The sequence below is a fragment of the Schistosoma mansoni genome, chromosome 1 (assembly GCF_000237925.1).
Source record: "Schistosoma mansoni strain Puerto Rico chromosome 1, complete genome".
NCBI classification, from domain to species: Eukaryota; Metazoa; Platyhelminthes; class Trematoda; order Strigeidida; family Schistosomatidae; genus Schistosoma; species Schistosoma mansoni.
In genome coordinates this window covers 34,427,904-34,442,707 of record NC_031495.1, presented here as the reverse complement: position 1 = coordinate 34,442,707, position 14,804 = coordinate 34,427,904, and the positions used below count along the sequence as shown (strand labels likewise).

Here is a 14,804-nt window from a genome sequence, read left to right as displayed (position 1 = left end):
TGTAGAAAGAGAGAGAGGGGAAGAGAAGCAAATGCTATAAAAAAAACAAAAGGGCGACGATGATGGAGTCAATAGTTTTGGAAAATTAGTAAGGAATTGTGTGAGAAGAAATATGAACAGTGGGGAATTATAAGGTCGAATAACAACTAATCTCAAGTTATACAAATGGTTTTAGTAAGTTAAAATTATAGTGTACAATATTCTGGCTTTTCATTCCCAGTGGGAATAGCAAAGGCAATCAGGAATATGGTTATATCAAACTGACGAATATCGACTAGGACAAGAACTATTGCTTAGACTCCATTGTCATACATCATATAGACAAAACATTCCATTATTTCTAATCCTACTTCTGTAAAATGTTATGGAAATGATGTATATATATATATATATATATATATATATATATATATATATATACTGAAATTGAAACTAAATTAACTGTTTTCTAAAAGTCATGTCCAAACAAGATATAAGCAGTTTTTAATGATTAGCATATTACACGAGTAAGAGATTCCGAAATTAATCATCGTTAACAAACACAGCTGAAACATACGCACACAAAAAAGAACATACTACACTAAACAACATAGACCTTACCTGTGTTAAATTATGCGCCAATGGAGCAATCTCACCATCCGAAGCAGGTTGTCTAGCACGTAATTGAATAGCTTGATTCAACTGATCCATATGTCGAGCGATTCTTAACATACGTGTTTGATAATCAGAAAATCTTGCATCCATAGGAACTTGAATAATTTCTTCAGCCTATCCAAATAAAGTGATAATAATAATAACAATAATAGTAAGCCATACGTATAACAGTTATCTTACAAGGAATACAATTCTACATACAATAGACTAATTTTACTGTTACAGTTACAAGATCAATCAAGTCGAGGACAATAATAACAACGATTGCTCGTATCGATATCAATGCAGAGAACACATCTGATAAACAAATGAACAAGAGATAGAAATCAATGTGAAGTAAAGTTCTAATTTAAATGGGCTTTGTTATATTAAATATCTCAATATATGTTACAACGAAACAGTCGTTTATCTATGATTTTCAATAATTTTCCTGATGATCATGCTCGTAATAAAATCTACTCCTTACCAATCTTTAAAATGAACAAATCACCATAAACTACATCTTGAAAAAAACAAATATAGAGAAATAAAACAAATTAAGAACAAAACACATACTTGTGCTTGAGCGCGATTCAAAGTGTCAATAAGAGTGCTAACATGACCTTGACGAGAAGCTACATCATCTAATATGGTTAAAAATTCTTCACATGAATCCACCAAACCACGAACAGATTCATTTAAACTATCATGAAGATGTACAGCCTAAATAATAGAAAAAAAGCAAACATAGAAACACAGTCTTTTAAGCTAGCTTATCAACACACAACAATAACAATGCAATCAGGTTTGAATGTCCAAGCACAATGAACAAAAAAACCTATCATATAAATCAAAAGCTTAACACAATATTCTACTTACTCTAGGATTACCACCAGAATCCTTAGCAACAGTAACTAATTGACTAGCGGCTTCTAAAACAGTGCATGCATGATCCAAGTACACTAATTGTGTACTAGACAAAGGTGAACGTGATGCAGCAGCTATAGAACCGGAAACTAAACCAGGAAGATAAAAGTCCCATGTAAGTATAGTACGACCAAGTTGTTCTGCTTCCGAAGAAGCTGCACGCCCCACAGCCGGTGCTGAATCTAATAGAGCACGAACGCTGGTAGCCACTTGCTGTAAATAATAATAATAAACATGTAATTCATTGAAAAAAGAAACATAATCGAAGCATTTGTCAATTACAAGTTATACTTCTGATAGTATCTAAAATTCTGCATAAATCTCAATAAACTAAGAGTCAAACTACATACATAGTGAATAAAAATATTCAGTTAAATAAAGGAATATCCGATAATATGGTTGTTTAAAGTATAACGAATCAGTTGACTAGCAGATGGATTATAATTCTATTCAATGAATTAGAAAGAATTATTAGGGATAACCCATTTTTAAAAATTCTTGGATGACAGTTTTATATTATCATGAGGCATAAGAGAAACATAAAAGCTTAGAAATATCTTGACATAAATAATAGACGGATGACAAGGAAGGGGTGGAGGAGAGATGGCTGTAGAATGCATACGCATACACACTACATATCTCCAGAACGTATACAAAGTAGGTATGACAGTGGAGTGTTTTGGAGCACAAAGATTCTAAAAGACAAATTAAAAATAGAAAACTAACAATAGGTGAGATTTTATAAAAAAAACCCTGTTGTTCTTGCCAAAACAATCTCTTCTTTACATAACCAACATATGGTGGTATTACTTATAAAGTTGTCAGATAAATTATTGATCGAATGACTGTGGTTACATGTTTATTTATAATGATGAGATTTAAATAAATTAAGAAAATTATATTATAAAATAAGCAAGTCTCTTTAGTGAAATTTCGTCATATCATTACAAATGAATTAAAAAGAATGTACATTATTCAGAAGTCCATTCCTCAGCTGCTAACATCTAACTGGAGAATACTCAATATTTATCGTCAGGATCGATCAAGAAATAAGAAAAGGAAAGTTTTTGAAATACTTTGTTCTAGGAATTTTATATTGTACCAAAAATATAACATTGAATAAAGCCATCAATAATAATAATGTAATTATATTCTAACGATTGTTTCTTTGATACATTAAAATGGACTTTGCAAATCTTCACTCGGTCAAGAACTGGATTTATTATTACCCATTACTAAAACAATTGTGGGTGAAGATTTTACTTCCTATGCTTTAATCTAGTAGGTGGTTCGAGAGTAATGATCGAAAGGAATGCATTTTACTGACTGGTTGACGTTTATCCCAAGAGAGATGTATTTACAATCTCAGGGATTTTTGATGTGTCATCTAAAAGAACTGAGTCTTTCGTACCTACTTATCGCCAATCAATGATAGATTGTTAATTGTTTTTACTCACTGAACAATCAGTAAATCAACTGGAATATTGAGTTATCTAGTCAAATAATAGTTTAACGGTGACATCCTCAATATGTGGTCAAAGTTTGCAAAGTTGGTCATCATTGATTACTGGACCATCTTTCTAGGAGAAAAGAATGCAAGTTGGAATTTACAGAACAAATGTTTTCTTAACAACACAACCAATTGTTAACCACTGTGCAATAAGCAAACACTTAGTAAGTGATTTTATATTTCACACCATCCATCATTATTATTTAATCAGATAATTTGTGAATATTTGGGATAGTGATTGGTTTTTGTTATACTGGAGGGTTTTACTAGCTAAGAAACCATTTAAAAGCAGAGAATAAAACACTGGACAGTTGTTTCATATTAGTTTAAGATTTTGCAAGAATAAGACGGTAACTTAAACATGATGTTGGAAAAAGATCACTCCATATGTCATTAGTTGACCAAGGTTGAGGATACCAATCAATGGATTCTGATACCTTTTGTCGAAGTAGGGCTTACCAAGCTTACAGTGGTACTCCAAAGACTATAGACTGAATTCTATGTGAACTGTGGATGTACTACATTACTGATGACTTCTAAATCAGACTGAAAGAGTTGTCCAGTTACTTGATTGGCTTTTACTAGTTCCTGAACTGATGTTCACGGTTGATGAAAACAATTGAATCATTGATTGCGGTGATAAAATAATCTGGATAATATCTCTCCCTACTTATTACGAGATATTACTTCGATCTAAAAAACAAACAAACAAATTATCCACTTACTCGTTGAAAACCTTCTTCATTTAATTCACGTCTTGGTGGTAGTCGATTTTCCATACTAGCAATACGAGCATCTTGTAATTCGTGAAGTAATTTTTTAATATTATTAAATACACATTGACATTCACGTTGACCAGGAGCATTTTCACTGTAAATCCAAGAAAAAAAGGAAAAGAAATACACTAGAAGTGTTTGAAAAAGTACTTACTTTCATATTATAAGAGAACTCTACGTTTTGTAACTTGACAATTTATAAAGATCACATAAATTCACAAAATTTTAGTCTTAACAATCAGTTATACAATCATTATACCTCAATTTCATAGGTAAGATTGAGTTCATCTACCTTACAGTATTATGATAATTTATGGTTATTCTGCGCAAAATTTTATAGATTAGGAAACATATGAACTAACTATCCAACGTTAATGAAACATTTCATACGATTAAAAGACATAACTAGTATAATTAGTCACTATCTAAACCGACTGACATGTTAGATGATTAGAGGTAGTCAAAAGGAAATCTCGGAGCAAGGTTTAGTGGTAGCTGATGCCCATCTGCAAGGAGTACTTGTAATATTGAGGGGATTGACGGTCACTGTAAAATTCGATTCATGTTATACATATGTTACCACCAAGCTACTCGATCTACGACTGACCCCCTGTAGGACTGAGATATATTTACAATTGGGTGAATAAGCATATCAGTGTCATTTAAATATTTGAAAAACCTTTCGCCCCATCCATAATGGTGGGTTCAGATAACGTTATCTGAAAGAGCAAAAACATAGGTAAACCGATATATAACCATGAACTAGAACTATATACGTGTCTTCTAACTATAATTAACAATGAAGTTAAAAACAAATATCCACAGTTCATTTGTATATTATTTGTAAGCTAAGAGTCAAAGTATCATAAAGATGGTTTCTAGACAAATACTAAACATATTTTAAATGAAGAAAAAATGAATACATCCATTAAATATCTTTTTAATCATCATTCATCTACTATTAGCATTATTACTTACCGCATAGCATTAGCCAATACTTTAATACTGTTAGATAGATCTTTACTAGCCGACGAAAAAGCCATAAAAGTATTTTCTGATGGTCCCATTCTAGAAGTGGATAGTAAATTTTGAGCAGCTCTTAATACAGTTTGTGTTGCATTAAGACTTTCTAAGCCAGCAACACAAACTGGACGTTGAGTCTGTTTATGAATAAGAAAAAACAGATGGAATAAAACTATCATTCAAAACAAAAATTCATTGAGAAAAAGAAAACACTTCAAAAACAGTAAAGCATTTGATAAAAATTTAAAGGAGTTAACGTTGCTCTATCAGAATAATTAACATTAAGAACTGATTTCAGCTAGAAAATTATTGAAAACCAAGAAATATTGAACAGTCAGCTGACTCCTCGCTGATGATTCACGATCTTGCTAGGGATGTTATTTAGGATTTTCAGTCATCATGGAGACAAATTTGTCTATAGGCTACCAGGTTGACATTAGATGGTTCCCATTTTCAATTTCAGACAGTTCTCTATGTTGAGCAAACAGTGTCTGTAGGCAATCCCCCTTTCTACACTTTGATGCACGAAAATAATTCAGCTATCTAAAAGAGAAGTAAGGAGTTAAGAATTATGATCGACAGTAGTTTGGGCACAATTCGTTTAGTCATACAGAAAACTGTAGGCTTTCTCATTAGAAATTGTTAGATATCTGTAGTTGCAAAGCCAAACTGATTTGACTAAACATATCAAAATAATGTTACAGAACCATTCACTACTCAATCTTTAACATATCATTAGTCCATATGTATGTATTCCTTCTTGTACATTCTGTCGCTATTCTCTCTTTCTCCTTTTAGACTTTTTTTGCAGTCGTGTTTGGTAAGTTGAACATATGCACTTGGCCATAGAGTTGCTTTTCTATTTGTTCGATTCTTCAATTCATATATATATATATATATACTCGAGATACATATCTGAAATTCATAAGTAATCTGTAAAGGTATTTACAAGACTTATTAATAGCTATGTCATAACTGGCAGAAAACCATAGATATATGTCAAATTATCTTTAGTACTTTTCAGTAACAGTTGAGTTTCTACATAAGATTCCCTTAAGATTACTGAAAGTCATAGATATTTAATGACATATACCAGCATCCTCTAGTTATTTAATTCTTTCCAATATAAATTGATGAGATACTGACGTTGATGAGCTTACGAGATTAGATCAGAATCATTTAAAAATCGTAATAAGATGTAAGAAGAATGGTTTTTTTCCATTGAAAGAAGAAAACAACGACTACAGAATGGTGGTAATTGTTTTCACTGGAAGATATCACATATGAGAGATGGAAATGGGAATCTAATAATTCTCACTGGATTCAATTTACAGTAATATTTGGTAAATTTTAGAAGCCACCAGAATACATATTTAACTAAAACACTAGTTGAATCATTCAATATACATAATAGGAAATTAAATTACCTCTTTAGTTGTATTTGTAATTCGTTCCTGTGAAGTTGTTAAATCAACCAATCGTGGTTCAGTTGTAATTAATTTCACCAAATTCGCAACATTTGCACTGACTGCTTGAGCATTTGCTAGTGTTTGTTGACGATTTGATTCTGACCACTCACCATTCACATCTGTAGCCACAGTACTACCACGATGTTGAATAAGTGATGTGATTGATTGCATAGTTTGCTTTGTTATATTATTCAAACGTTGTCGGGTATCTACATTAGTAGTCTGACTAGCCAATTGACTACATGCTTCACAAAGAGTTTTCGCACTGCGTGCCATTTCAGTCGATAAAGAGATAACCTAAAGTGTAGAGAAAATTAGTTAAATAATAAAAGTACAGAAGTATAGGAATATAGAATAAATTAACAGTTAGACAAAAACTGTTAGTACAATAAATCATAGAGTTAATGTAATCCTTTTTAGATAAGTATACGGTATTGTACTAACGTTTTAGTGTCAAGGTCAGTGATCGTACTCTGGGCCTATCCAAAACGAAATATATGGAATGATGTTCGGATATGTGACCAAATGATTGAGGTTTGGATAGTTTAACCACCAAACTATTAATTTGGTATATTTATGAGGAAGCATAGTATGTAATAGACATTAAGGGAAGGGAAATTACGAGTTTAAAACACTCCTATTTTACATTATGGAACCAAGTGAGTAGATCAAATGAACATTAGTGTACTCAACTTTGATACTACTCGGTCGTTGAAACAAAAATGAATAGTACAACTCTAACTTGCTACCTGATGGTTGAATGCAGAATGCGGTAATTACTGAAGCATTGATCTTATCATTGTTTAGCTGAAAGTATACTACTATTAATATACATTACACTCAGAAATATCTGAATATCCTAGGTTCATTACTTAGTGACTGCACACTGTTAAAGAGTTCCGAATTGCAACAAAGTGGCTGTCTACAGCTCTTCGGTTTTCAATCGTTTACCAGTTGACATTATTTCGTGATATCAAAAAGATACTCTTCAAGGTGAACACAATTTTCCAGACAAAAAGTCCTATCTATCCCCCTCACATAATTTATTATAAAGAAATATTTACTTTCACAGTTGAAATCATAAATGATCTTAGCTAGACCACTATGAAAATCTGAAAGTACTGGTACGCAATTTCATCCCAGAATGAGACACCTCAGGAGTGCGCATCTACGACTCCATACAGAGGAATCGAACCTAGCACCTTTGGTCTCGCGCACGAACGCTTAACCTCTAGATCAATGAGCCAACATATGACAGTGTGAATGTCTAACTTCAATCAATCCATAATCTTGCCCAAGCCTTCATCCAGTGCCTGTGATGGACAACTATCTCATACCCGACACGGAGTGAACTCCACCGGTCATATGCTCACTAGTGACTAATTTCAAGATATAACTTCTGGAGTTCTAGTAAGAATTCGTAACCAGTGTAGTTTAACCTGTGTCAGCTGTGAGAGAGTCGTCTGTCCCAGGCAATGGATGAAGGGTTTCTGAAGATCATGGATTGATTAAAACTAGACATTAATAATGTTGGATGCTGGGTTCAGTGGTTTAGAGGTTGTGTTCGCATGCGAGACTGAAGGTGCTGCATTTGATTTCTGTGTGCGTAGTCGTGAGCATGTACAACTGATAAATTTCATACTAGGACAAAATAGAGTTTCAATGCTTTCAGGTTTTTAATAGTGGTCTAGCTAAGATCAGTTCGGGATCTCAAATGTGAAAATACTACAAAATCCATAGATCCCCCACAATAAATGTTTGTTTATTATTAATTTAAATGAAATATATCTTACTTGACGATTATTCACATTTGGTTCGCATATAGCATTACAAGCTGACTGTATTTCTTTTTGACTTTGTATAAATAGATCCAAATCTATTAATGAACTTCCAGGTGGACTGCTTATGCCACTACTGATACTAGTAGCTCCACTTACTCTTCTATTTTCAATACGATCAGCTAATCCAATCAGATAGGCAGTCTAGAAATTATCATTATTAATACAGGAAAAATGAATGAAAACTTCGAAAAAAACATATAAATAATAAAAAAGATGATGACTACGATGAGAATGGTTTAACGAGAGACGGGGTTACGACTAATTAGTTCGAATTATCATTGGAAGTGAAGTGTAAGGTTTAATAAAATATTAAATTTTGTAAGAGATGAAAAAAAATTATTCCACATAACGAAAATCTTTTTTTGCATTAAATATGTACAGATAAATTGACATTCATTGTGAGATTTACTGTTAATCTGAAAGAAATATATTCTATTGTTACTTTTATTCAACTATAAAGTATTATTCACTTAGTATTGTTTGTTTGAATGTTCCCATTGACGTTAGGACTGCAACTGGTCAGTCAGCAAGTGGTTATCAGGACTAAGTAGCTGGGTGGATAACGCGATAGCGTTTGAAGCGAAAGATATTGGGTTCGAGTCCCAGAGTGAACATTAACTCTGAGATGCAGGTACATCCAGCTGACGAGTCCCGAAATAGGACGAAACGCGCGTCCTGGATTTCACTGCTAGCCACTATCCATCTTTGCTTATGAAGTATTATTTTAATGAAAAATTATTTTATGCTTTGTTTAATGAGACAATACAAATTAAAATCAAGGCAATAAATTATGTATACATAGTTAGGTTGTTTGCACTTTCCCACACCATATAATGAAAAATTATGTTGTATATATATATATATAGATGAATGGATAGATGTATACACTCTCTGGATTTTTATCATCTATTCATGACCTCTATTTTATTTATTTCTTTTCAAAAGAGGAAAAAAAGAATATGAACTTCAACTTCCTTTCTTCTGTTGTTATTTTTCATTGTTGTCTACTTACTGTCTATGATGACTAATAACTCTTTTGTGTTCTGTCAATTTTGTCAATTTCCTCTATGTGAACTAGTTGTTATGTGATAGTATGTACTGATAAGGTAATTTGTATAAATATCTATTTCATTGTATCTATTTCCTTTTCATTTAGTATCTGACGTTCAACAGAAATATTTTAGACCATTAATTTACTTATCATAATGATCACCATCATCTTGATACGATTAGATTAATGTGTGCTAGATGAATTTAGTTAGAACATACTTGGCTCATGTAAGAATAACTAGAGTAACAATACACCTAAGCTATTCATTATGACGTTGAAAATGTTACCAACGACTAATTCGGTTACCAATACAGATGGCTTGGATCACCCTCGATTCAGGAATTGTTTCATACAGGAAAATTAATTTAGACGGATTAATAATAGCGAAAAATCGTTTGTCATATTTACGAGTTGCTTGTCAATTGGGATTGGTGAAAAAAACACCGGTGTTACATGAATCTATTGAGATTAATGTCAATGACATCTGATGACACTACTCATACAACTTGGTGGTGAAGTACCTAGGTTATTGATGACACTTTCATCACGGATATCATAATGACTTTCTAGATAGAAACTGTATTAACAGTAGTAATAGTAGTACAGTTAGGTAACTGGAGAAACACTTTCATTTGAAATAATATTGTTTTAAAGTGTAAATCAAGTAAATGATATAACATCAAATATCCGGAAACAATAATATTCTATTAGATAAACACCATAGTGGAGAAACAGAATTTTAATTCAAATGTAAACACAATTGGCACATGATATGAAAAAGCAGATGACCTGTTCCATTTTGGAAAAAAAAACACGAGATGGACTAAATAGACAACAATGATCCTTCTGTATGTAATTTCACTGTCTTTCAATTATGTGTAGTCTACTCTATAAAACGTATAATTATGAGTCATTCTGCTAATGAACGTTAATCGTAGAAATATTAAGAAAAGGTCAGAAATTGACATAAATAATCAAATAAACTAGATTAAATATCTATACAGTAGGGTAAATAAGACAGAGATGACCTGAGGTAAAAGAAATTTACAATGAATAGATGAAAAATTATCTACTTAATAGGTATATATATTATCTACTTGATTTCATTTAGTTAATGAAAAAGCTATCAACTATCTGTATAATTAAGGTCAAGTTTAACAAGAAAAAAAGAGAGGTAATCATGATACATATTAAGTCTAAATATTTTAACTTAAGAAAAAGTGATTAATTGACTGAGTTTAATACATTACTAAATGAATTGATTGAATTAGTTATATTATCAATAATGTTACAATTCCATTCAGTAAGGTACATATAAAACAAAATAAGAATAAAAGGGTGAGTGGGTGGGTGGTGGTACAATTTCCTTCTTATTAACTAGAGATTATATAATAATCTCTATTTCATAAATAGACAAATAAATTTAATCATTCAACATAGTATTCAATACAAACAATACCAAGTGAATTCAACATAGTAGTTTAATAATGTCAGTTGAATAAAAATGATATATCAGATAATTATGATAATTTACTTGAAACAAATTAATAATATCATAGACTAATTCATTTATTAAAAGCATAAAGGTAATCATTTTTTTACGCTATGGTATGAATCTATTTTAGAGAAAAGGAAATTTGATATCTATTCCAACCAATGAACATTATAAATAGTTACACATATATATATAAACATGAATTAAATGTTATATGATGTATTGGAAACAATCTTTTTTTTGCAAATAGTTGTTTTGTAATTGAATCCATTCTGGATAAACTAGCATAACATATAAGGTGAAAGTTGGGGTAATTTGATTGTTATTCAAAAATAGAACAATACATATATTATAATAGTCTGCTCAATATCCGAAATCAATATGTACTTAGAAAATGTTTATCTGTTTTCTGACAATAACTTGTATTAACTAATTAGCTGACAGTAGTGGTATATTGATCGTATATTTCATTCTAGGTAAATAATGATTAAAATTTTAGTAAACCATTAATCAAATATACATTATTGTTATTATTGTTACTATGAGTAATCCATAATAAATATACAAATGCGAAATTAAAAAATACCTGAGCAGTTTCTTCAACTAACTGACAAACAGAATTAGCGCATTGACGTACAGCAAAGCTGAATTCATTCAGCTTTTGATCACGAGCTGATGTAGACATCGTCCTTAAACTTTCCGCCAATGGCTAAAATAAGTTAAAGGAAAAATAAACAAATGAACAAATAGAAACTGGGATTTCACGAATATGACAAAAACCAGTCTCCATGACAAACAACAGTATAAAAACATAAACGATTGACTTATCATGATATTTTATCAGTGCTTTTTATTATGTAAATCCACATCAGTTTTTATGAAAACCATTGAAAACAAAAGGGCAGTGAATGGTCGCTCTATCAGACTATCGATCGATTGAGTATTGTGATCAGAATGGGGTTTGTGGAGATTGTGGTCAAATACTAGAACGAAACGGCCGTCCAGTGTTTCCAGGTTTTCAATGGTGGTCTAGCTTACAGTGACTAACGATTGAACATTAAACTATAACGGTAGACGGATGATACACATAGACAGATCGGTAGATAGATAAGCAAAGTAAATTCAAGCAATGGCTATCCTAAGAATGACTAGACATCCAAAAGAGAGAATAATAAACCAATTGATGGAACGATCTCTAATATGGGTAAATATTTGTTCAATTACAAAAAACACCATGTATAAATAAAACTATGTATTTTAAAATAACAACTTATCATGACATATTACTCGTAGAAATTTACACTTAATATGTTGTGTACTTAGGTATTTAAATATAGAGCGAAGTTCTTGGATCAAATGACAACACAAGTACAAATGCAAAGTGATATTATAGGATTTTATAGTAGATTTACCATGCAGTGTATAAGTTCGATAATCTGTAAGAAGTGAAGTTTATCAATGGAACTAAGCAGAAATTGATGCAAAATATTTTATGCCTCACCTGAAACTACTCATAAGTAGTTTACCTCGGCAGACAAACATTTTACCAGAAAACTTGGACAAATGTTTACCTATGTGATACTTATTATTCTTACTCGACTGGTTATAAGGCCTAAATACAAACAAAAATTAACTTCTTCTCAAACCACCCAAGTTGTAAATACCAAATCAGTTAATTTAAAAAACAACAACCATTTTTCTATTCAATTACCTCAAGACTTTTCGCCACAGTATCCACACAATCATAATAACTATGCTGATTTAATGGTCTATTTGGATTTAACAATAATGGACGAAATGAATCCAAGCGTCGAATCGCTGCTTCACATTCTCGTTGATCAGGACTAACACCTGAAGTGCAAATTGTCAATAACTGACTTATGCTTTCTGTGACATCTCTAAATTAAAAAAAAAGAAATAGAAACAATTGAAAAAGCTTAATCAACCAATGAACAATATTAATATAACTTTTCAGTAGGAAAATAAGAACAGAAAAACTAAATACAATTTAGAAAAAATGATTTTGGTTGAGATGATTTGCAAACAAATAATGACAGAAATATATTTCAAGCAGTTAGAGATGATGCTTACTTTACATAGGATAGTTTTAATTGTTAGGGCTTTAACTATAACACCGAATGGAGGTAACAAATTGACTTTTATTAAATGGATATTTAATCGCTTAATGACTACACCAGAATAAAGTGGAAATACACCTATTTATTTATTTAAAACACGTAAATACTAATTCCATTGGGCGCCAAAGCCAAATATACACCACACAAATACGATAATGCAACTGTGAAATGATAGAATACGGAGGAGTAGTACAGTAAAAATTAACAAAAAAATAAAAATAAGTGATTGAAAATGGTTTACAATAGTAGAGACAGTCCAATTGAAAAATGTATATACGACCAGGAAGAATTTTTTGGGGTAAAGGAATTTGTTTCACTTTTATAAAGACTGGATAATAAAACTATAGTAAGTCATCCACTGGCTTATGCTCTGAGACATACCTGGTAATATCTCAAGCTATGGAGTTCCGACATCTCTAAAACCTTAATCAGAAAGCATCATGTCATCAGCTGAACACTTAACTACTCGCTCTAACGAATCGCAGCATCGGAAAATAATACATGACACGGAACCTACCGACATGATATTAGTAACACATGTGCCAGCCACTAAAGAAGATTACTGAAGACAGAAACATCAAATGAGTTGTTTTCTTTGAGCCCAAACACATATTGACGAAACTAAGCATTACTAAAAATTGGTAGAACACTGCTCGTAATCAACTAAGCATACACGGGTATTAAACATCTTTTTCCATTAATTTGAAGGATAGATTAAGCTTTCAGGTTGTAAAATGTGTGTATGTAGGTAAATTACATCGGTTATCACAGAATAATAAATGATACTGATTAAAATCGATCACGATCTAAAAAATCACATAATCAGCGCTTGTAAATACATAACTGTTGGATGTAGGGTTAGCTGTATTAACAACTGAACGATACATATTGTGTCAGTCATAACCAACGCAGAGCCTGTCACAAATATGCGATAGTCCAATTTTCCACACCACATCAGAACGACGAGATGAAATTAACAAGATGGATAATAAAGGAGTCAAGATAATGTAATAACAATAATAACCAGAGAGAATAGACATTAAGAATATAGTTCATGAAGAAGGATTAAGGAGGTTCGGGCTATTATGGACGATTTTGAGCCATGCCACCTAAAGTCTTCAACCACTAGTTACAATAATTACGCGGACCATAACCAGGTAGTCTGCACTTAACTATATGACTCTATTGAACAGTCAGTATTTTCATGGATTGAGGCTATACCATGGTTTAGCCATCCTTAGAATTTTTCAACGTACTACACCAGTTATCGTCGCACATGGAGATAGTTGGTGGATTAACATATATAGTACATGTCTCAGAGACCTCAGTCGATAAAGATTCAATACCTCATCAATTGAACTACCATACCTAGTACTCTGCGTCTAACTTCGGGACTACTAATCCAATGATCCCAAAATGTACGATCGATGACTTGAAATCACTCATGGTAGAATACTATTAAAATATAAATATCCTACAATTTTAAAAGTCATATTTGTCATCCATAAAGTAGAATAGAGTGAAATGATGCACAGTAGAGTCATCCTTTAGTTGGTAGACCGATATCTCACCTATGTCAAAAGAAACACAAGTAGACAAAAGTCAATCGAGCTTCTAAATCCGTGCCGAGATTTCTTCGGACACTAAATCCACTAGGGGTAGCGAGAATTCCTAGATAAATGTAGTGATCGACGAGACCGACTACTTCACACTCAATCGATAGTTGACTTTTTGACGTAGACCAATTGTGAAGCAATATTTTGCCTTTAGAAGGAAGTCAGTAGATTCTTTTTTTGGTTTTCAAAAAACAGAGCCATAAGTCAACAAGAGACTCTACTGGTAGGCGATCAATTCCTGATCAGTTAGACGATGAAAACGATATCTTTGAGGGAATTCCTATGACAAAGTTAAATAAAAATAGGGAAAGTGGACAACCATGAC

General features: G+C 32.0%; 1 protein-coding gene and 1 non-coding gene across 2 annotated transcripts in view; one reads left to right on the top strand and one right to left on the bottom strand.

The window, feature by feature from the left end:
- Smp_142630 (putative talin 2) overlaps nucleotides 1-14,804 on the bottom strand; it is a gene marked incomplete at both ends in the record, with an annotated part of 107,308 nt that overhangs the window by 19,244 nt on the left and 73,260 nt on the right. Inside the window, 9 exons of the mRNA XM_018794169.1 lie at nucleotides 601-768; nucleotides 1,210-1,356; nucleotides 1,513-1,773; nucleotides 3,796-3,940; nucleotides 4,825-5,006; nucleotides 6,297-6,635; nucleotides 8,132-8,320; nucleotides 11,312-11,434; nucleotides 12,437-12,481. Coding sequence (XP_018648608.1) covers nucleotides 601-768; nucleotides 1,210-1,356; nucleotides 1,513-1,773; nucleotides 3,796-3,940; nucleotides 4,825-5,006; nucleotides 6,297-6,635; nucleotides 8,132-8,320; nucleotides 11,312-11,434; nucleotides 12,437-12,481 — 1,599 coding nt within the window. The remainder of the gene's footprint in view (nucleotides 1-600; nucleotides 769-1,209; nucleotides 1,357-1,512; nucleotides 1,774-3,795; nucleotides 3,941-4,824; nucleotides 5,007-6,296; nucleotides 6,636-8,131; nucleotides 8,321-11,311; nucleotides 11,435-12,436; nucleotides 12,482-14,804) is intronic.
- Nucleotides 8,721-8,792, top strand: Smp_tRNA_01603_Pseudo_TTG.1.1. The gene has a single exon. It is a non-coding gene (tRNA).